We start from the raw sequence: 23,098 nt of genomic DNA, 5'->3' as shown, positions 1-23,098 counted from the left end.
AGTATTTTTTTATTTTTCACATATTCGTCATCTTGCGGGAATACAGTTATATTATGCTTTGGGAGAAATATAAATTTTCAAACTAGAAGAGGTAGGTACATTTATGGCTGCTATTACAGGTAAGAGACTTACAGTTAAGAGCCTTAAGGTGCATGGTTTTGTCCTTCAAGCATATTATACAAAGCCAGAGATGACATGACTAAGTAAATTTCCATCCCTCAGTATGGTAGAGCCATTCAGTATTCCACAGAGTCAAGTCACTCCAATACCTCACTTTGACCTGTACACCCACCACAGAAAGTTCTTCCAGAGAGATTTTCCTATTCAGCTGTTTTATTCATAAGAACAGTCATACTCAGTATACCATCAAGGCTTTTCCATTTGGATCATATAATCACTAAGACACGACAGTAATTGTTGAGGAAACAGGACACTTTCGCCAATTGCTTTGACTGTCTCAAGTCAGTAGTCTTCACCTAAACACCTTGCTGATTTTATACAACTCACCACAACTTGTTTCTATGTGGTATGCCTTCTAAAGACACCAGATGATAAAAGGAAATAAAGACTTTAGTTTCCTGGCGAGTGCTGTTGTAGTCCATTGTAAGCTTATATTCCAAGTTAGTCTTTGCCTTCTTATATACTAGAAGTGTAAAGGGCATCAATTTGGCTCCTGAAGCATTTTGATACCTCTGCTCTCTTGGCCTTTAGGGTTGGAGTCAAGAGTCCATTTTCAACTGTGAACATTTCTGGATGAAGGTAGATATCCTTTACCTAGTTGCAAACAGAGTATGATAACACCTGTCATACAGATTGCCAGAGTAATAAGCTTGATGCACTTACAGACACAGAACCTAGACTATTCAACCTGATAGAAATTACAGTACTACCGTGAATTTTTTTCCTGAATCAGGAAGTCTGTGCTCTTAAGCAAGTACCCATCCTCTATACACTTTTGCATTAAGGGAGCCTCATGGTGTCCACCATCCTTTTATACAACCATCCAAGCTACCCTTATTTCAATCTCTGGCATTCATCTTCATCTTTTTTGAGGTAAAGCAACCAACATTTGATTAGGAGCTTAAGATAAATCACGCTACATAGCATAATATATGCATTCATCCAGCACACTATTTCAGCAGATGACGATAAAGACATAGCAGTAGCTACAATCCTGGAAATTCATTGACTTGTCCAAGATCAACCACAGAGTTTGAACAAGAATGTCCTAGAATGATATGCAACCCATCCATTGGCCCTCCTCAGCTGCCTTTTGGGAGCCCAGTGTTGGCGTCAACCTTAAAATTTGAAGTCCTTTAATAACAAAACCAACATCTGTTCTTCTTGTTCCTAGACACAGTGGAAGTAACAATGGGATCATGGACTTAGTCTTTTGTACTAGAGGCATTATATTATATTATTTACGTTTATGTATTAAAGACAGTCCCATTAGATTTCACCTAGATGGTGAGGATTGATTACATCTGCTTTTGCAGATTTTTTCTTTAGATCACTCTTGAAAGCCATTTTCCTAAAATATCCTACTAGCAAGAACCTGAGTGAATAAGCTACTTACTTGTTCAAAGGACTTAAGTCCAGCTTCTTTCCCCAACTTGGTTATGTCTTCCACAATAGCTTTTTTCACTGCCTAAAAGACAATTTAGCAGTAGTATTTTATTTAGCATGTTGTGGTGCAAGGCCAGTCACCACTCCCCAATAATCCCTCTTTCCTTTGTATTCAACATGAAAAGGTTCATCTGTTGCAGCAAAATACAGCGTTGTGGTAGGCAGAGCTCAATGGGACAATAACTCACATCCAGGAGAAAAGTATACAGATGCCCTCAAAGACTGGCATTTCTGACAGCTGACCAGCTATCAGAATGATCTATAAATAGTTCCCCCACATCTTTCAACAGGCTTACGAATTCCTTACCTGACAAGGTAAAAGGAAGAGCCCCCAGTGTCCCATTGCAATTAAGCCACTTTTCAGTTAATCTGTAAGAGGAGACCCCAAAGACGTGGTCCTTTGTTATGTTCTTGACTCTCACTAGAGTTCAGCTGAATCCTGGTGCTTATCCCACCAGCAGTAAGGTAGTGTCTAGCTGGCCAAGATATTTATGCTTCTCTTTTGTGGATCTTGCCCATCTGTATCACATTAGACCTGTACTTACTCCACCTCCCCTCCTCTCCATCATAGCCAAAATCAGGTTTGCTTTCACTTGGAATGAGAAGTTTTCTATGAGCTCTGCACATGTACTGTAGACCCCCCCCCCCTTGGCATTGCTACCTCTGTGAAACAAGGGTATCTTTGCATTTCCCCTTTCTTCACCAGAGTCTTTCTACTTGATTACTGTCCAGGATTCCATAACTGCACACACCTTTTTTTTAAAGCACCCAATAGCTGGTGGCAGCCGTCATACCATTTCCCTACTTTTTCCATGGTTCCCAGCTCCTTTCATACCCTACATTTGACCTGAGAACAAACCCTTCCTCATGTTACCAAATATCATTGGTGCAATACCCCTAAAACAGTGGACATCTCTGTGAACTCATCAGTATTTTTAAAGGGAATATCTGACTAGCTACAGGTCTATTTATGCTAATGAAAAGCAGCAGAACACTACTGTATTGGAGGTGGCCATAGCTCGGCAAATGGACCCAAATCACTGAAGAAAGCCTATTCCCTCACAGTTGACATGATTCTCATATTGGGGTATTTCTTACACTTCCCTTTCAACCAATTTTGAGTGTTCACTGCTATGTCTAATAAGCCTTCAATAAACGTTGCTTATGGTCACTTTTCTGTACTTTAATAATCTTTTAGGAATCTGAAGAGCTATTGTGAGAACATCTGGACCAGCACCATCCCGTATTCCATTACTTACTGAAGTATTTGTTGCATGTTTTAGTATCTTCCCTGCTGCACAACACCACTTAATTGAGATGCAGGCAGGGTTACTCCCCCTCCCCAAAAGAGAGTATGTGAAAATAGGATATTTCATTAATAAGGTGAGACTTTTGGGAGCATTGCTCAATATATAACTACCACCCTTGAGCAACTCTGTGGTATTAATGTCTAGCAAGACCTTGCATTATGAGCTTTCGAGTGGAAAATTTCAACTGACACAACATTCCAAGGCACTGTACAAGGCACTGTACAACGTAAGTTATGCAAGCAATGCAGTAGGCAGTTACTGACAGACAGTTCTAAGCATTGCTTCTTCTCTCACCCACTATTCTTGCATTCATTGCTAAAGTTTAGTTATCCTCTTACACACCTTGTATGAAGCTCTTCAGAAGAAACAGAGACAGACAATCTGCCTGTGAGTGGCTTGGGTGGAAAACTGATTACTTCAGTGTCACACAGTTATTTGCACAGAACCATCCATAATCATTTAAGGAACACCACTTCTGAACAAAGTTGTTGTGCATGCATGACTGGTGAAATCAGTGGCCATGTTATCCCAGACAGATACAGTTTTGTTCAGAGCACAATTCAAGATCAGGCATTTTCCTCAGTGAGAAAAAAGTGGTACTTACTTCATTTTTACAGAGTTCTTCATATGAACCATTCACTCCCGACTTTGCTGCAAACTCTGGAAGAGTCTCTGGGTCAGGAACCACCACACCAACCAAGAAAGACTGGGGGGGGGAGCAGATAAATCAGGCTCCTATTACCAATCCAATTTCTATTTACAACACACCTAAGCCCGTTCTGATTTTATATGTCACTTCACGTTAGGAAGCAGCTCTCTTATGAACATACCACCCACTAGGTCTCTATTGTATCTATATCCCCTTTGTAGTCTAGAGAAGCTGTGGAACAGGTCTTAAGTTGACACTATTTGGACAGTCATCCGTCTACAGAGGGACCAGGTGAGGATCTCATAAGTCCAGCTCTACATGAATATACTATTACCTGTAAGCTTTCCCCATGCACAAACACCTGTGCGACAGCAGCACTTCTTATGTAGATGTTTTCTATCTTCTCTGGTGCAATGTACTCTCCTTGAGCAAGTTTGAAGATGTTCTTTTTTCTGTCAATAATCTTCAGGGCTCCACTCTGTGAAGTAGAGTTAGTAAATCTGACGTAATTTGTGCTCAGTGTATTCCATGTAGCTGCTAAATGTATTGCTTGATGAAAACTCTACATCTAGCAATCAAGTACCCATGGGCAGTTAGACTAGCTCTGTGCAATTCTAACTAAAATTGTAACATGTCCCATTGTCAATTATTAGAGCAAGTACCGTTTGCTTCCTTTCAACCTTACCTCCTCTATTTGGGGAGAAAACAGAAGGTCTATTTTATGGCAAGTGCTGATATTTTGGGTGGAAGCTTACAGATAAATGATTATTAATGAACAGTCAGCCTCACACCATCACTTAAGTGGGAAAAGCTCTGATCTGCTATCTCCAAGCTTCATATTTAGAATGGGCTGAACACTAGCACTAGTACATTCTATTGCAAATGAAGTATAAGTACTAGAGATTGCATCAACACTTATTTCAGTGCTTTTCTATACATCAAATGAAATACATCTTGTCTTGCAGAATATGCATTGGAATCATGATCTTTAGTGGCCAAGTTCTTGGGGTTACCCAGAGACATTGGTAGCAGCAACAAAGAAGAGGTCTGATTGCTTATTCAACAATTCTCCCGTAGGTCTACAATCGGAACTTCAAAAGAAAGTCTCATTCTTCTCTATGGATTTTTTCCCATAGTCATCACATATTAAAAATATAAATTTGATATGCTGGCATTTCCTGAATGAGGTTCCATGTTGTAAGGGCCTGCCTGTGGTAGGATATAGGAAAACCATGTCCATCAGAGACACTTTGGTACACGCGGACTTAAAATTTGATAGACAACCCTTAAATTCATTTGGGCACTTTAGATGTGGTAGCTATACAAGTTGTGTGCAAGCTATTAAAATGAAAACTTTTGTATATCTAGTAACAAGAGAGGGTTTAAAAGTTGATACTTTCCCCAACTACCATTCTGCTAGAGTTTATTGTAACTTCCCAAATTTATACCCTGCCTCTCTGCTCATATTGGAGCCAGCAAAACAGCTAACAAATTAAAAACACATAATAAAAAACTTCTTAAAAGCCATTAAAACTAAACAAAAAAACACATAGTTAAAGCCAAAGCTAAAATTTACATACACAAACATAAAAACAACCATTAAAACACAGGGAAGAAAGTCTTCAACCACGGGTGAAAGATGGCAACAGAAGGGATATATGAGTCTCCTTGGGGAGAGAGTTCCAAAGTTTTTCATGCCATGACTGAGAAGACCCTCTCCCAGGTTGCCATATGCCTAATCTCAGAAGGTGGGCTGCACCCAAAGTAGAACCTCCAAGGATGACCATAGTAGTATGGGTCGGCTCATAAGGGAGTAGTTGGACCTTCAGTTATGCTGGTCCCAAGCCATATATAGCTTTAAAGGTCAACACTTTGAATTGTGCCCAGAAACAAATTGGTAGCCAGTGCAGAAGGGGGGCAAGGTTGGAATGATATGGTCCCTTTGACCCACTCTAGTCAAAATCCTGGCTACAGCATACTGCACCAAATGAATATTTTTTCTGAATATTTTGAAAGGGCAACCCCACAGAGGTTACAATGCAATAATGTAATCTATGCAATAATGTAATCTACTTGTAACCAGGGCATGCACCAAAGTGGGCAAACCTTTTCTGCCCAGGAAAGCTTGTAGCTAGCTAATCAGTCAAAACTAGTAAAAGACACTCCTGACCACAGCTGCCACCTGCCTGCATCCAGGTTGGTATCACCAAACTACACCCCTATTTCCTTGAAGGGAAGTGTAACCCCATCCAAAACAGGTGATACCTTAAATCCTGAGTCAGACCTTCTCTAACTAGTAGCACCTCCATCTTGTTGGGATTACGCTTTGGTTTATTAGCCCACATCAACTACAAAACTGCCTCCAGGCACCAGTCCAAGGTTTCTATAGCCTACACAGGGCCTGCTAGAAGCACAAGACAGAGCTGAGTGTCACCTGTGTATTGGTGACAACTAAGCACAAATCTTTGGATGATCTTACCCGGTGGTTTTACACAGATGTTGAAAAGCACAGGGTAGAGGATGGAACACTGCAGGGTCACACAGGCCAAGGGGCTGAGTATCAGTCTCCCAGCACCACCATCTAAAACTTACCCTCCAGGAAGGACTAAAGCCTGGAGAGGCTGTTTCTGAAGGATACCATGATCAATTATATCAGAAGTAGCTGAGAGGTGCATGAGAAGCAACAGATTTGCACTCTGATCCATCTCCCAGCATGGGTCATCCATTAGGGTGATAGGCTGTTTCAGTCACATAACCAGTACAGTATGCTCTGTAGTTTATTTTATATGGGATAAGGTGCATTGTATCTTTGTATATTCCACAGTACACCTATTTTTACTGTTACAACCTCTAGTACTTTTGTACTTTGTTTCATTCCTCTTCATAGAGGTTTGTCTTTATCCTTTCCCTTTCGAACATTCAGTGCACCCAATTTCTGAAGACTTATTATCGGATGGCAAACCCACCCCCCAGTTATACAGTAACATTAGCCATTTTCCTTGCAGCCAGTTGTGAGCCCTGTGGAGGAGAGTTGGGGCACTTCCGTTGTCTTTTTTGGTACTAGAATCTGCTTCTGTTTTAGAAGTTTGGAAGCAGAATCTAAATACATTAAAGGCGTAATTTAACAGGTGATCTAGAATCTGCACCTCATCTTTGAAAGAGTTCCTAACACTAGCAGTTGCCAGCAGCCTTATGTCAAAGTTTGCTAGGGTTGTTTTTGTTTTGGTTACTATATCACTTAACATTTAATCCAGAGCTGACAATATTCAAGAAAGGTTGTCTTGTGGCTGCTCTTATCACCCTCCTATCCTAGCCACAAAAATGTTTGCATAATAATTCTAATTACTTTACAGCCTGAATGTCAGTGTATAGGTATTGCCCACTGCTTTATATTGGTTTCCATCTTTGGTGTGTCCAGTTTATAATTTCTTCATAAGACTGCAGGAGAAGGCATTCTTCCTACAACTCTGTATTCTTTAGAGCCTATACTAGAGTATATTTAAAAACTCAACATCCTTCCTATGAGCCACTTGATAGTCAAGTAAGGAATAGCTTAGAATGACAGTTCAGTGACTGCACAGGGGTAGCTCTACTGGTCTGTTACAGCAAAATGAAACAGAAGTCTAATAGCATCTTAAAGACTAATGACATTTATTTCAATATGGGCTTTCTTACCGGTAACCATTTCCCAATATCTCCAGTATGAAGCCAACCATCCTTATCAATGGTTTCTGCTGTTTTCTCTGGATCCTTTAGGTAACCCTTCATTACATTTGGCCCCTTGATGCAAACCTACAGAAGATACAAGTTAATTTTAGTCTCATCTCCATTTATGCATAAGAGTGTCCATTTTTTTTTAACACCAGAAAGGTTGCTCACCTCCCCTTCATGGTTAGCTGCAAAGTAGTTCATTTCAGCCACATCTTCAAGTTTTATGAGGTTGCAGGCTAGTGGTGGCCCAACATGGTCTGGAAGACACCATCAAAAACATTTAAAGATTTGCTCTGCAGTATTTTCTTTATCTTGTCATTCGTTTAAGATGGCAGGACTCCAGGGTAGTAGAATATAGCAAAATTCAGTAATAATCCTTGTCAATTTGCTGTTCAGCCTTGCTTTCCTTCACTGCACCTATTTTGTTCTCAGTTTTTCACAGCGGCTCAAGTTACACGTACATGAAACATCAAAGTGCTTTCTTCTCCTTAGATGTTTTAATCATATTTGGATACCTAACATGAGTTTTGTTCAGAGTAAAGGAACAGAAGCTTATCCCCATTGACTCACAAAATATAAGCAGATCATCAACGTAAGCATAACAATATCTTGAAGTATCTTTCCTGTATCTGTATTCCCAGAAACAAATGAATAAATTAGTACACATTTGTTGTTGTTCAGTTGCACAGTCAAGTCCGACTCTTCACGACCCCATGGACCAGCTCCCGCCAGGCCCTCCTGTCTTCCGCTGTCCTCTGAAGTTGGCTCAATTTCATGTTCGTTGCGTCGATGATACTGTCCAACCATCCTTTGCCGTCCCTGTCTTCTTTGACCTTCAATCTTTCCCAGCATCACGGTCTTCTCCAGTGAGTGCTCCCTTCTCATTTGGTGGCCAAAGTATTTGAGCTTCAGTTTCATTATCTGGCCTTCCAGGGAACAGTCAGGGTTGATTTCTTTTAGGAATGACTGATTTGATACACTATCCTTATCTGAGGGTTATCTTCCCAGAGCTCAGGTGCCATCATACTCACATACTTCCCCTTCCACACATATCTATATTCTACAGTGACCAAATAATCTACAATATGTTGTGAAAAACACCCCTACCTGTTGTCCAGTCTCCTGGTAATGAGAAAGTACAGCCAGCAGTGCATTCCGTTTGACCATATGCTTCAAAAATCTGTTTCAGAAAATTAGTGTTAGATACAGCCTTTGAGATCCAACCTGGATGCCAAGTAAGCATTTTATCAAGCCGCTTAATCTGCCATTGCAAGTCATGATCAACAGACCAATGTGTTATGTCAGTTGGCCTCCACAGTGTAGTTGCTTAGCAGTAGAATATAACACAAGTTACCAGTAGAAGATGGTATGAGAGAAATGGTCTCATGCTTTGAGAATTGATTGACCTACTTGTTTAGCAAAGCAATGTTTTAAGTAAATAGACTTAAATAAATTTATTAGCTGCCTTTGTAAGCTGTCTTGAATTCTGCAAGGCAGAATGTAAATAAAATAACAATTATGAAAACACATCAAAGATCACAATTTAAAATCTCAACTAGAACTGCCCAAAAAACCAACCCTAAATGAGTCAAATGTAGTCCTAGATGAAACTGTCTCCAACTGCTTCCTGAAGATCAAAAGCAAAGGGGCCAGGCTCATCTTCCAGGGGAGACTGTTTCAAAATCATGGGGCTACCACCAAAAAGCTTTCTCTTGCATGCTCACAAGATGAGCTTCTTTGATTGCTGAGAGAGTCAGGAGGGCGTCACGTGATCTTAGTTCCATGGCGTGAATGTATTGGGAAGACGGTCCTTTGGCTGTCTTCTTTGATGCAAGTCAGCTCCAAGCAAAATTACAGAAGTGCCTTCAAGTTTCATCAATAAGTTATCGCACTGTCAGTTCCTCAGGACATTTCTCATTCATTTAATTCATCATGCATTGCCTTTTCCCCAGGGATTCCCAAATTCTATAGAAGTGACACTAACAGAATGAGGAAGTTCTAAGAATCCCATCATCTCCCATCCCAGATCTTACCTGACATCCAAAAGCTGACCTGAGAAATTTCATGACAGATGGAGATATTGGGGCAGCTCCAGTTACTACTATTCGCAATTTCCCACCCATGATGTTCTGTCAGGAGAAATAGAAGAATATTGTCATTACAAGCAACAGCACTGGTTGCAGGAGACACACCAATTTTATAAAACAAACTTGTGTTGATATGCTTGAGAGCAACACATACTTGGATTTTCTTGAACACTAGCTTGTCCCAGAGACTTGTGTTTCGAAGAATGCCCTGCTTCACTTCAGCGTGTTTCCTAGCCACAGCGATATTTAGCAGAAGACGTTTGAATGTTGTTTGAGCACCACTTTGTATCTGCAAGAGATTAGACTATTATCAGAAACATTGTGCATTAGCCATTTGCCTTGGACATGAAAGTTGTTAATGGAGCACCATTTGTGTTACTGTCTCCCACCTTCAGCTATTGTGTTTGCAGTCATGGAATAATGACTTGTATACTTTTAACAGAGCCCAGAGGTATCCACCTTCTAAAGCCCTTGTGGTTCCTGCGTTCAAGTTTTAGTACCCAAAGCTTTTTGTTGGCTATTTTTGTATACAATCCAAAACATGTTTCTAACTAGCTGTAGCAAATCTGGTTAAAGCACATTTCTAAACTGGAGCACACTTTTTCGGGTGACCAATAAATTGTTACCTTGTCATAGATCCTGTTGAGCAGTCTTGGCACTACTGGAAAGAGTGTTGGCTTCAGTGTTTTCATGTCATCTGTCAGAAGTCTAATATCTCCTTGGAAAAACCCCACTCTTGCTCCACTGCTGTATATTACGGTCTAAAATGCGAGCAGATAAAAGCTTTTGCATATTGTAAGACTCTACCAAGACTAAGACCACTCTGCAATGAATCCCCCACCCTCATGTCCATTCAAACGATGTAGAGAGGTCACAATTTTGTCATGAGTTAGTTAAATAGTAGATATTAGGAATAGTGGACATGTAAAGAGTAGAGAAACAAGGCAAAGTGATCACTGAAAGTTATGTACTTATCAGAAGCTAAGTTTGCTGATTCTAGATGTGAAATTCACATGTTACCATGAACACATGTACAATCTGTGTACAGTATACACTTGATTTTGAGTACTTGTCATGTTACATTCAATGCACATTCAGCTAAGCATGCAACTGAAACCCCACATTTATCTAGGTATTGGTCCCCAGTTTCATTTGCAAAAAGAACATACAGTGGTTCTTTCTTACAAGAGGTGTATGTATGCAGAGGTCGATTCGGGGGGGATCGCCATTCCCCTGGGTGAGGTGCGGGGAGGCGGGGCACACGACAAAGCCCCGCCCCCTGTTTCCAGCCGCCCCGCTTCCGGCCCTCATTCAGCTAGGAGGAGGCAGGAGAAGAGGGAGGGTAAGTTGCTTCCTCCCTGCCTCTCCCCACCCCTGCCTGCCTGGGGCCAGGGAGGGCCTTGGCGAAGTTTCCTCGCACTCCCGCCGGCCTTGCAGGTTGGTCCACTGCCGGGCCCCTCATGGGGCTCGGCAGTGGAGCTGCAAGGCCGGCGGCGGCCGGGACCGTTGGGGGCGGGGGGTGTGGCCTTATGACACACTTCCGGTGATGTCAGGGTGTGTGGCATATGCTAATGAGTTATGCTAATGAGTTCCCCTAGCTCTTTTCTACGAAACAACCCCTGTATGTATGTACATGCAAGGTGTATGCACATTCATTGTAACATGTGAACAGGGATCTAAAGGTAAGCTGTTCATTCACAAGATCACACAAAATACTTGAAACATTGTAATCAATTAAACAGGAAGAGACACATTTTTGTCAGTGGAATTGCACATAAATCAGCATATGGGTACAATTATAGCTAACTATGCCCCTTCTATAACCACTTACCCAATTAAAAAAAAAGTGTAGGGCTAAACACAGCATGCAAGGGGAGATTTTCACCAACTCCTCCCTCCTGTAATAGACCTAACTCCCCTCATGCTGTTCAAGGAATTCCCCTGTACTTCCAGAGTAGCAATTCAAGAGACATTGTGGGCTGCGGCCAGAGAAGGTGAGAAAAATTAGTTCTACAGACAGGTTCCAAGACATTGTAAACTGCCTGGGTGTATAGAAACCAGGAATGCATTTACCTGCACTACTCTTTCAAACATGTGAGCCAAAGGAAGGTACGACACAGAGCAATCAGATGTTTGACAAGGAGTTGTCATCTGTAAATGAGAAGCGTATAGTCAGTACTTTGGCCTATAGTTCTATATGACAGTATAATGTTCATGGAGGCTGCTGCAACCTAAAAAAACTAGCACATGGATGCTTACCTCTAGGCTCTTTAGGTAGGCTGCTGAATCAGCAACAACATTCTCATGTGTTAGCATGGCTCCTTTAGGATTTCCTATACAGATATTTGAGAATGAGTATTTGGCTCTTCAGAGCTAGGAATCTCACACCTTTGATTACAGACATGAAAACATGACTAGCCAGGCCAGTTTACATGCCAGCTTGTTGCAGTATTAATCTTCTGTCAACCGGGCAATAAAGAACTGTAGAGGCTTGCTGAACAGGGCAGGGGGCAGGGGGCTCTGAATTTCTGTATCCCAGATTCATATTATTGGGCAACCTTCAGAAGGGGCAGACACATTGGTTACTTCTCCCTTGTAAGCTGAATGGTTGCTCAAGCTTTTGAGCATAAAGAAAACCACCCTACACCCTCTTGCTTTTGTAGGATATACTCATTGTTTATCTCCCAAGAGAACTGAGGCACATTGGGAAGGTTCTGCCAAGACTATCTGAAGTTACACTAAACATTCCTCTTCTTATAACAGCCCCCCCCCATCATCTGGTAAATATGGAAAGATATCGTTTAGAAAGATATCATTCAAATCACCAAGAGTCGAACACAACTGAATGGCTAACAAAATCATTTAGACCAAATGATAATCCCGCATTCCAGTTAATTTGTACTTTCTCTGTGTGTATGTCATTGCTTCTGATTTATGACAACCCTATGAGTTAATGACCTCCAAAATGTCCCATCATTAACAGCCTTGCTTGGGTCTTTCAGACTGAGAGGTGTGGCTCAGGTTCGGTCTTCCTCTTTTTTTCCTGTGCTCTTCAACTTTTCCTAATGTTGTCATCTTTTCTACTGATTCTTGTCATCTCATAATGTGACCAGAGTGTAATAGCCTCAGTTTAGTCATTGTAACTTCTCCATAAAGTACATAAAGTACATTTATATTGTAATTCTTTGACAATGTTTGCATTTGTTCTGATGAATCCCTGCTACTTACCAGTGGTTCCACTGGTGAAACAGACAATACTCAGGTCCTCTGGTTTGGGAGGCTGAAACAAGAAGTGATATCCAAATGTTGGGGTTTTATTTTTGTGGTGAACATGCATAGTTTAACTACCATAGAAAAAGACTTACAACTGGTCTTCTTAAGTTGTCTTTGCCCAATGCCTGTGAGAGGGGAAAAAAAAGAGTATTTAGCAATGCTACTTGGATGGGGCAATTAGACAATCTGAGACGGTCTTAAGGCCATGAGGTTTCTCAAGAAAGAGACATTTTGAAATCTGTTTTGAACAGCCATGAGGAAGGACATTTTGAACAAAAGTTATGCAGATACCCATTTGTTTCTGGTCAAAGTTTCATTCCGGCAAATAGGATGCCATTTTCATGCCCCTGCTTGAAGAGAAGTCCTACCTTTTGGTCTGTCACTTCAGAGATAGGGTTGAGAGAATGCCTATGAAGAGTTCATGTCAGTGAATATTAAGTTCATTCAAGATGAAACTCTGAGTGCTTCACATGAAGGGTTCCATCCTGGAAATCCTATAAGCCTTGACCAGGCTAGCTTATGCACACTTGCAAGTTTTAAAAACAGATAGAGAGGCTTAAAAGGACAGACTGCCATGGGTAAATTAGTCAGGAGGCTGACAGAGACACCAGTTGATGTTTGACCATCTAGCCATGGGCTACTTCTGTTGGAAACTAGAAGCCTCAGGATTCTAATGCACAGCCTTTAATTGTCCTTTACCTAGATAAATCTTATGCAACTAAATCTTCTCCAGACGGTGAGAACTTTAGGCAAGACAGCCAGCCAATCAGAAATAGAAACCTTTAGACTGAATATTATGTGTTCTGATATCCAAAGAGTTTCAGCATCTCAGCTTGTGAGAGCAACAACAGTTCTAAAATGAAACTGAGAGGTGGTCTAATTTTGACCTTCTCAGATGTCTACTAATTAAGTTGTACAGCCCTGCACTTAAACAGCTGGATTCAGAGAAGGGACTATATTGAGTACATTTGACCACTAATTTTATTTATTTATTTATTTCTTCAAATGTGTACCCCGCCCTCCCCACCTAAACAGGCTCAGAGTGGCTGGCCACAACCTTTCTCAAATGCTAGACAGTTCTGAAAGTGGGATCCTATACCTCAAGTTCTTTTAATGAAAGTAGTTCAACTCTTATTGCAGCTCCCCTTTCCTTTAGTTTGTTATCAAAAGGATCCATCAGAACAATGGTCTTCAGTCCTGGGGTCTTCCCTTGTTCACAGTTTTCAAGCAGCACCTGGGCCTTGTCAGCCTTGTCACAGATGACTGTAGAGATATCAGCTATAGAAACAAACAAGTATATACTTTAAAAGTTCATTCAGTTATTTCTAGGAATCATTACACTCACAACTGTAGTTTCAGTTTATTGATGTTTGGCCACTTCCATAAAAATACACTACAATAGATGAAGGGATGAAACTCAACCAAAAATTTGTTAACTGTTCAGGTTCTTGCCTTTTCAGAGAGATCTAGTCTCACCTTTTCAGAGAGATCTAGTCTCTCTTCAGAGACCATAGTACTTTGCCCAAGCCTTTAGTCATCTAAATAGGTGCAAGAGTTTTGACTAGTATTTAGGTAGGCAGGCCTAGGACACTAGATGCAATCTTAAGCAAGTTTACTTGGAAGTCCTACTGTGTAAAATGGGTTTTACTACAAAGTAAGATAGGGCTATAGTCCTAGACTAGGGTTGGAAAGAACAGTAGAACAGAGTGTTTACTTGCCTATCAGTGATTCCTTTGAGGAAGAGTTCTGTTGCAACATTAAGATGCTATAATTTAAGACGTTTAAATGACAGAACACACACTGAATGTTACACATTAAGCATGCTGAGGACAACTAGACATATACCACTTGGACTCAATAGCTATATGATGCTACCCTTGAATAAAGAATTGAATTGATGGATTATATTTTAAGAGTGGATTAGATAGATTCATGGACAATTAGTCTTCAAGGCTAGCAGCCATTGTTGGACCTATGGTAACCTCTGTTTCCAGAGGCTGGAAATCTTTGACTATGTATTCTAGAAAGCAATATCAGAAGGATTCCTTTGCCTCTATGCCCTATTTGTTGGTCCTCCAGAGCAATTAAGTAGCCCCTTTCTGTTTAGTCTGAGTCAGCAGGGTATCTATTATGTTCCTATTTGCTCATAGGGCAAAGACTGGTCATAGGTAGATCTGGAGCAGTTACAGAGAAGAGTTAAACAAAGTTTGAGTTCAGTGGCACATTTAAGACCAACAAAATTTAATTCCAGGTATAAGCTTTCATGTCCATGCACACTTCTTCAGATAAGTTTAAGTACTTCAGATAAGTACTTTCTCCTGTGATCCCAATCATCCATTCCCAAACTAGTTTCTAATTAAAGAGCAATCAAGGTACTGTTATGTACATTTGATGTATAATTTACCTCCTTTCTGCTCTAATTGTAAGTTCTACCATGCTGGCAGGACACAATTTAATGACAAGTTCAGCTTGTTCAGACTAGTACAGGAAATCTATTACAGCTATGCTATCCCAAGTGACAGAGCTCCTTGCAGAATGTGTTAAATTTCTAAGCTTCCTAGTTTTCCTGTGATAATTAAGATCAACCAAAGCAACAGAAAAAGGCAAGTAGTTCTACCACTTTGAATGCACGGTTTTGCCCACTGCCTATTTAGCATGAAATACTAGCTATTTACAAGAACGGTATTATTGTTTTTAAATTCAACCTTGAGAATTAAAACTGAGCAACTAAAGGCAACAGAGAAGTACTTTAATCCATTGGATTGTTTACTTGCAAGTTAAAAATTTAGGCCCTTCTGTTAGATTTCAAATAATTCTTCATTGGCTGAAGTCTAGCATAAACAAGAAACCAGAGTTTACTACGTGTCCTTTACATAATGGCCAATTATTTTATGCTACATCATTCAAACCATGACTGGATTTTCACAAACATAGATCTGTTCACATAACTAGCTCACCATTAGTTCTGTACCAACTGGTGTGTCAGTGAAACAGTTTGTAATACCAATGCTACCAGTGAGTTTTTAAAATAAATGTCCTCCTTCACAGACTGCCAAAGCCGCTCCTCAAAATGTGAAATAATCAAGTTAGTTTCATTTTGCCCATTTGTGTTTAAGATAGGCACTTCGATTACATTTTAATTTGCTTTTAATGGGTCACTGATGTATCTTAAAATCTTGGAATATTGTAAAGGTGTACTTCTTTTTGTATGACTGGTCTAAGGACTATAGAAATAAATTGATTGACTGATAGATAGGCACTTCATGTACAGTACAGTTTGCTACCAAGCAGCTGTTGATTTGGTGCAGTGGTTTAATCAGCATGGCACAGTAGTTATTGTTCAACCAACTAGGACCTAAGGAGATTCAAGCTCAAATCCCTGCTCAACACTGCAGCTTGCTTTGTGACTTTCAGACAGTCACTCTGAGCCTAACCCATCTCACAGGGTTGTGATGGGAAACAGAGAAGGTGACAGTTCCACAGAAAAAAGGTAGGATAAAGGTTTATAAAAGTTGGAAGACTCACCATGTGTCCTGTTTGTGGCGCTGCAGGGAGGGTGGAGAGGGGGAGGGCAGAGCAGAGTCGGTGGGCAGCATCAAATGCGGGAGGCTGGGGCTCACCCAGCCCACTGCCAGGCCTATCAGGGAACCCGGGAATGGTTGGAGGAGGGATATCCAGGGGGCTACTTCAAGGCTGGGCTGCCCCACTTCACCCTCTTTTTGGGTCACCCCTGCTGGAGCTGCAATCTCTGTTTGCATTTTTATAAACTAACAGAAGAGTACTTTCAGATTTCAGGGCAAACAAGCATCTTTCCAAACTAGATGAATTCTTTCCCCTGGTCTCTACAGCTGGCAAAGCTTCTTGAACACCATTCTACTTCCTTGACACACTCTCTCTCTCTCCAACAGACCAAGTAAGCCAATATTGCTAGCTACAGAGCAAGCATAGTGCTTTATTCTTCCAGGAAACTTGCTTGATAAAGGTAGAAGGTTGCCCCTTCTCTTTCCTGCCAACCAATTAGCTGGTTTTCACATGACTGTATAGGCTGGGAGAAGGCTGAATAGACAAGCACCTATTAGCTCCTGTACAGACCAAAGCCACTGCTACTTTCCCTCCACAAATGACACTGCATGCAGTCTGCTTTCTTGAGAAACCAGCCCATTGAAATTAGGTACCTGTGGCAGTGTGGGGTGTAGGCAAGCTACTTGAACATTAAGACACTAGAGTCATCATGTCACATGAAAGGATTGTCCTTATATGTGATAAATAATTTGACAGAAGAAAAAGCTTACCTTTATTAACAATGTACACAATTGACTCCGGTCCCAGTGTATCATAGAGGGGAACAACAACCATCGAATAAGTGTAGCAGGCAAGCTCAGAGATTATCCACTATGTAAGGCAAAAATAGGGAAAAGCAACAATGGGGAAAGTGACAGAATTCTGTACAATGGTCAAGGTCAGATATGTGCTAAAGTTTCACGTTTCAAAACCTCACAAGCTCTTTGTTGCTTACAGGGTCGCAGCAACACCTTAAGAACTTCCATTGGGAGAGGAAGCAGTAGAGCATTTGTTTGGCATGCAGAAAGTCCCAAATTCAATCCCCGACATCTCCAGTTAAAAGGGCCAGGCAGTAGGTGATGTGAAAGACCTCTGCCTGAGATCCTGGAGAACCACTGCCAGACAGTACTGACTCTGATACACCCATGGTCTGATTCAGTACAAGGCAGCTTCATGTGAGCAAGTAAAGACAAGCTGGATGCTACTGCAAAACCTCACAACTGTATCAGCTATGCAAGCTTAGAAGGGCTGACAAAATCTCATTAGTATGTGATACATCAAGAACTTTTTAATTCTGCAGGCAGTCTGAGCAGCATTGATGCACTACAGAACCTTCAACAGACAATGAAGTGACTGGGATAATAGCCAAAGGATGCAATTTTTTTCATCAATAAGCAGCCAGAGTATTCATTCTTCTGCACAATAGTTGCTAGATATTGTCCCAGTTTATTAATTCCTACTTGCCCAAATGAGAATTTCTTGAAAATTACCTCTGGTCTATTCTGAGCAAAGATGCCAATAAATTGGTCAGGTGATGGCTTATGCCCTCTGTGCAGGAGGCCTGAACCCAGGTATTCAGCTCTATCCAAAACCTAGAAAAAAGTCCAAAGACAGATAATCAACAGTCCCTCAAAGATATGAATTGGGAACAGCTTTGAAAATTCTGTGACTAACCTGTTGGTAAGATAGCCATTGATATGGTTGTTTTGGCTTTCTGTATCCTAAGCAAGGACCATTTTCTACAAAAGAAATTTCAGATTATAAACATTCCAGAAGAGTAGATCTGTCTTCAGGAATTAAAAACTAAACATGTACCCAAAAGGTCAAAGCAACCCACTATCTTGGTAGTACACAGCATCTCTAAATTTAAATGGCTGGAGTTCTTTGGGACTTTTCTACATTCTAAGGTTTAGATAACTTCATTCAAAAACACATTCCTCTTCAGGACTATCTTGTTTTATAGCCAAGCCACAGGTACACAAGCTGTTGTCTATATTACATTCACAGAGATAAAGATTTGGTGTAGTTCAAGAGATAGAATTAGAGTGTTAAGAGCAGCAGTTGCAGTTAGACTGCTTAAGTGCTATTAATATAGCTTATAGTATGAATTTCTAGGTTTACACAGAAAACGTAGTTGCAATGGAATGCATGATTAATGATGCACTGGCAATTACTGCCTTCTGATCACAGCTTATTTATCTTCCAAATGCCTGTTGTTGAACAAGCTCTTAGATAGTTTCCCAACATTTCAGTATCATCCGCCAGCGGGGAACGGGCCTCTGGGGCGGGGTTTCCCCGCCCCCCGGGGGACTTGGCAAGCCTATCAGTATCTGAAGATTGAAACAGCAAAAGTGGGATGATGTAGCCAGCAAAACCTGTGCCAACTATATGGACTCCAGTGACATCCAGATTTTTACCATAGCAAGCTGGTTTTAGAAGGGCGTTTGCTAGGCCTATTTTAGGTCAAGATACAGATGATCTTTATATTCCTTTGGCTCAAAGCAAGATCCTCAACAGCTTGGAAACCCTGGTTTCAAAATGAGATGAGCTAGGGGGAAGCCTGCCCATCTGTGATTCTAGGCCTTCAGTGACTTTAGCACCCTAGTCTACATATCCACATACAGTGACTGGCATACATGCAGTTATGTGCAAGGATTTCACTTGCTATCAGTAGGCTGGGGAGTTTTAAAAAGTTTAGAGGAGTTCCTTCAGAGATTAAGGAATTAGTTCAAGAATAGATACTGACAACTATGCAGACTTTGCGCATGCCAAAATTTTGAAAGTTAACACCAGCTTTGAAGAGAAACTCTGGGGTTTTGGGGTTTTTTTTGGCTGTGTATCTGAATTATAGCTATGGCAACTAGCTAGGAATCGTGCTCTAATCTCATACAAATGAAAATGAATCTTCTTCATTTTACAGCAAAGGCAAAAAGATTTCATCTCAAAAGGAGCGGAGATTTCCTTGCCATGCAAGAATCTCTAAAATAAAGTACTAGATAAAATACTAATGTTATTGTTTAATCAAGGCATTTCCTGTAGCATAATCATAGTTTAAATGCAATCAGCTGGCAACTATTTTAGGCAGATTATGTTGATCAGACTAAGGCTCAAACTACACATTACAAGGATGCTATTAGTGACCCAATTTTCCCCAGTACTATGGAATTGGAAGAGTCACAAAATGTGGTAGTCAATAAAGCACTGAGACCAAGGAAATACCCTTTCAAGTGAATAGCAAGCAACATGAAGAGCTATGCAACCATGCCTTTTGCTCTTGGATTTGTAAAGATTTGTCTTTGGGTCACTCAAGACCAGATCCAGTTTCTCACTTACCCGACGCATATCGTCCTCTTTTGAAACATTCATACAGAGTCTTTGCATCCTCATAGTAATATGAAAGCAGCTTCCCTTCAGGTGCAAGTGCACTCCTTCTAGCTCCTCCCTACAGTTAGAAGGTTTTATTCAGGTTAGTGGTGGACATAGGGATAAGACCTCTCCAAGTTAAATTACCAACTAAAGTCAAGATAATGATAGGACAAAGGTAACTAGAAATTACGGCAGTTAGGAGACTGCAGTCCCCAGCACTTCTTTCCCTGAACTTATTGGTCACAGTCGGAGGGAAAGTGGTGGGAACAGTAGGGTCAGCATATGTCATGGTGTGGTATATATGAGCTGCAAACAATATACAAGCTCTCTTCATAATTAGCACCAACTGCAAAGATTCCAAACTGGGGAAATTTCAGTCACCACCAATTCCAAAGTGCAAAGCTATTTCTAACCTTTTTATAGTGCTTAATGAGTTGTCTGAGATCATCTCAGTAACTATCAAACCAAGCAGATGTAAACTTGGGATACATTATCTAGACTTGACACAAGCCTAGATAGAATCCCCAACAGTCTTCTGTGTAAGCTGCAGATTTTTATTTAACAAACAGCTTACAAGTATAATATTAGTCTGATATTGTATATACTTTTCATGTCAGGCATTAATCCTGCAAACCAATTCCAAGCAAGATCATCAGTCACCCGTACAAGAGATGCAACTACATGGATTTCCTTACAGAACTTAACAGTAGTACACTAAACTTCTCTACATTCCATCAGTGAGAACAGTCACAGCATTGTATGAACCCTCACTGCTCCCACCCCATATCAATGTACCAACAGAATTATATTTTAGTTTGGTCCTGTTGGAAGGTGTGATAAAAATCACTATGTATAGCTAACAAGCACAATGTTGTGCTAATCCAGCAGCAGTGGTAAGAAGTACAAGAGGCCTAAATGGATCTAATGACCCCATAGCCATTAATACAGCATTCCCTTGATATTGCCATGGTGACGAATAGGCTCTTATAAAATAATCTTAGATTGACTATGTCAGGACATTATTACAGATACTGCACTTGATCTAGAGAGGTTCTTTCTTAAATACTAACGACTAGATGCTGTTATGGTAATCTATTTGTGAACTCAATCCTCCTTTTCATTTGCCAGTAACAGTTTACAGAATATATAGCTGGTTTTACCTCTGTGCCAACAGACTGCTTGTTCAAGGGAACAGGGGGTGCTACTGGTTTCGGTTTGCTTATCGCCCACAGGAAGACACTTGCTCCAAAAGTAACAAGACCAATCAAAGCTGGAGTTGGAAGTGGTGAAAACAAGAACTGAAGTATCCAAATCATCTTGCTGGATCAGTACTGCCAAAGGAAACATGACACACCATTATTTCCTTATTAGTTCCTAGTGAAATAAGTTTTTACCCAATGCCATAAGTCTCATGGTTTATTCTATATAGTTTGTACTACAGAGTCAAGGTGGAAAGTATAACGCATGGCTCTGTGAAGTGTATAGTGCCCAAATTTTGACATTTTAATGAGGAGTTTTATATAGCTGAACTGTTCTGTAATGAATAGTCTTCATACCCCTGTACCTCCTTAGCACTATCTATTTTCTCCTCAGTAACCACACTGCTAAGGATAGTATTTTTGTGTACTTTTGTTGAAAGTAGTCCTGCAGGCCCATATACTTCTCCACAGCTTGCAGGTATCACTTCTGATGGAGCAAAGTGTTTGTGGCTACTCAGACTGGATGTGCACACCTTCCCCTGCTTCACGGTTGGCTCTGCCAGCAGCTCTCCATCAGAGTTTCCCCCTAAATATGGGGCAGTCACCTTGAAGCACCCAGCTACAGGGCAGTTGGTTACATGGCAACAAGACTGGTGAAGACTTTCCACAGAAAGTTCTGCCTAGCCAGATCCAGAAGATGCATGAGAATATGTCACAAGTGCTGAGCAGCTTAAGTTAGGAGAAGATTCCTAAAATTCATCTCACCTTTAGTGCTCAGTCACTTTGAAAATTGGAACTTACAAAGGCTGCTTACCCACAGTCCTGGAAGAGTCATGTGCCCAGATCCCTTCTAACAAGCCAGTTGTTACACAATTTCCTTCACTAGAAGTACTCACTACATTTGATGCTACCTTCAGCAGCATTAGCATATAACAAGTTACCCAATCCCACTCTTCCAGGACAGACCAAATCCATTATTCAGAATTTTACAAGTGGTTTTATGGAGAATGAGTTAACTTGGAATCCACATGAAGTACTTATAAGCTTATTTCTGAGTGAATATTTTAGCAGGTGTTTAATATACTTAACACACTGCTTCATATAATTGGAATTTATCAACATGGAGCTCCGGTGGCTCAAGTGGATAAATAGGTACCAAGAAATTGCAAGTAGATAAATAGGTACCACTTTGGTGGGAAGGTAACAGTGTTCCATGCGCCTTGGTGTTTAGTCATGCTGGCCACATGACCACAGAAACGTCTTCAGACAGCGCTGGCTCTTCGGCTTTGAAACGGGGATGAGCACCGCAACCCTACAGTCGGACTCGACTGGCTTTCGAGCAAGGGAACCTTTACCTTTACCTTTTACTAACTAACAGTGACAATGGACCTAATGGCAAGACCAATAATAACTTAGAACATATTCAGATCTGTTTGTAACATGACACTCTACCTCCCACCCTTCCCAGAAAAGACAGTAGAGTCTGGAACATGTCATTTTAGTCCTTTTTGATTCTCCAAGGACATACCATGAAGAATTAATTTATAACTAGATTGATTCAAGCTCTATCAAGCAGGCCATACACCTTCATTTTATTATCTAGGATTTAGCTTAGTAAGTGCCTTGACTTTTGCCCTCGCTATGAATTAACGGACCTGTTAATGAACACACAGCACTCGCTCACACACTAAACATTACAGGAAACCCTTTCCCCTGCATTTATCACCATGCAAAAGGTCACTATGACAAGAAGAGTGCTAAAGTTCATGCAACAGCACGTTTTACAGCACTTCGTATCACTCAAGCCTTTCTGTATTTCAAACACTGTTACACTTCATGCATATCTGAGCAATCAACATTGCCCCCAGCAAGTCTTTTTTGATGCTAAAGCCAGTGTCCCCCCCCCAATGTACCTATTACTGAAGCTATTGATCAAATGCTCTTTGAGATCCAGTCCCTCAGGTTGGCTAGCAGAAGATGTGTTTAACAGTAAAAATAAAATTATAACACAATCTTACACATCTTAGTCTCATTATTTCAAGCAGGCCCATGAGATCAAAGCTCAAACAAAGTTTAAGAGGTGGTTAATGAAAGTAAGAGTGTCCGGTTGATTAGCACTAGCTAAAGACTCTGCAGTGTGTCTCAAGTCACTCATAAAAACAGCCAAAGTTTAATTCAATATCACTGCAGCACTTCCCTTGACTCAGGTTTATTGCTTAGGGTATTACAATACAAGCTGTTTATATCATGTTGGACCACTTTAGATCTGAAAAGTTAAACTTATGAGCTCAATTCTTTATAGTATTTTGAAGGATT

At 40.7% G+C, this 23,098-nt stretch overlaps 1 protein-coding gene across 5 annotated transcripts in view; it reads right to left on the bottom strand.

Moving 5' to 3' along the window:
- The window catches only part of ACSL5 (acyl-CoA synthetase long-chain family member 5), a 68,565-nt gene continuing 45,467 nt past the window's right edge, over positions 1-23,098 (bottom strand). For all 5 annotated transcript variants that reach the window (XM_015425836.1, XM_015425835.1, XM_015425838.1 and 2 more), the window contains 20 exons: positions 20,744-20,914; positions 19,551-19,659; positions 17,892-17,956; positions 17,708-17,809; positions 16,949-17,048; positions 13,756-13,934; positions 12,749-12,781; positions 12,612-12,663; positions 11,643-11,716; positions 11,457-11,534; positions 10,010-10,144; positions 9,538-9,672; positions 9,330-9,425; positions 8,404-8,476; positions 7,465-7,553; positions 7,261-7,377; positions 3,920-4,063; positions 3,541-3,642; positions 1,577-1,648; positions 1-774 (listed from right to left, as the gene is read on the bottom strand). In XM_015425836.1, coding sequence (XP_015281322.1) covers positions 637-774; positions 1,577-1,648; positions 3,541-3,642; positions 3,920-4,063; positions 7,261-7,377; positions 7,465-7,553; positions 8,404-8,476; positions 9,330-9,425; positions 9,538-9,672; positions 10,010-10,144; positions 11,457-11,534; positions 11,643-11,716; positions 12,612-12,663; positions 12,749-12,781; positions 13,756-13,934; positions 16,949-17,048; positions 17,708-17,809; positions 17,892-17,956; positions 19,551-19,659; positions 20,744-20,899 — 2,049 coding nt within the window. In that variant the 5' untranslated portion in view covers positions 20,900-20,914 and the 3' untranslated portion in view covers positions 1-636. The remainder of the gene's footprint in view (positions 775-1,576; positions 1,649-3,540; positions 3,643-3,919; positions 4,064-7,260; positions 7,378-7,464; positions 7,554-8,403; positions 8,477-9,329; positions 9,426-9,537; positions 9,673-10,009; positions 10,145-11,456; positions 11,535-11,642; positions 11,717-12,611; positions 12,664-12,748; positions 12,782-13,755; positions 13,935-16,948; positions 17,049-17,707; positions 17,810-17,891; positions 17,957-19,550; positions 19,660-20,743; positions 20,915-23,098) is intronic.

The sequence above is a fragment of the Gekko japonicus genome, unplaced genomic scaffold (genome assembly GCF_001447785.1).
Source record: "Gekko japonicus isolate JY-2015 unplaced genomic scaffold, Gekko_japonicus_V1.1 scaffold2261, whole genome shotgun sequence".
In the NCBI taxonomy this organism is placed as follows: domain Eukaryota; kingdom Metazoa; phylum Chordata; class Lepidosauria; order Squamata; family Gekkonidae; genus Gekko; species Gekko japonicus.
Note: the sequence above shows the minus strand (reverse complement) of the source record. Positions and strands in the feature narration are given on the sequence as shown.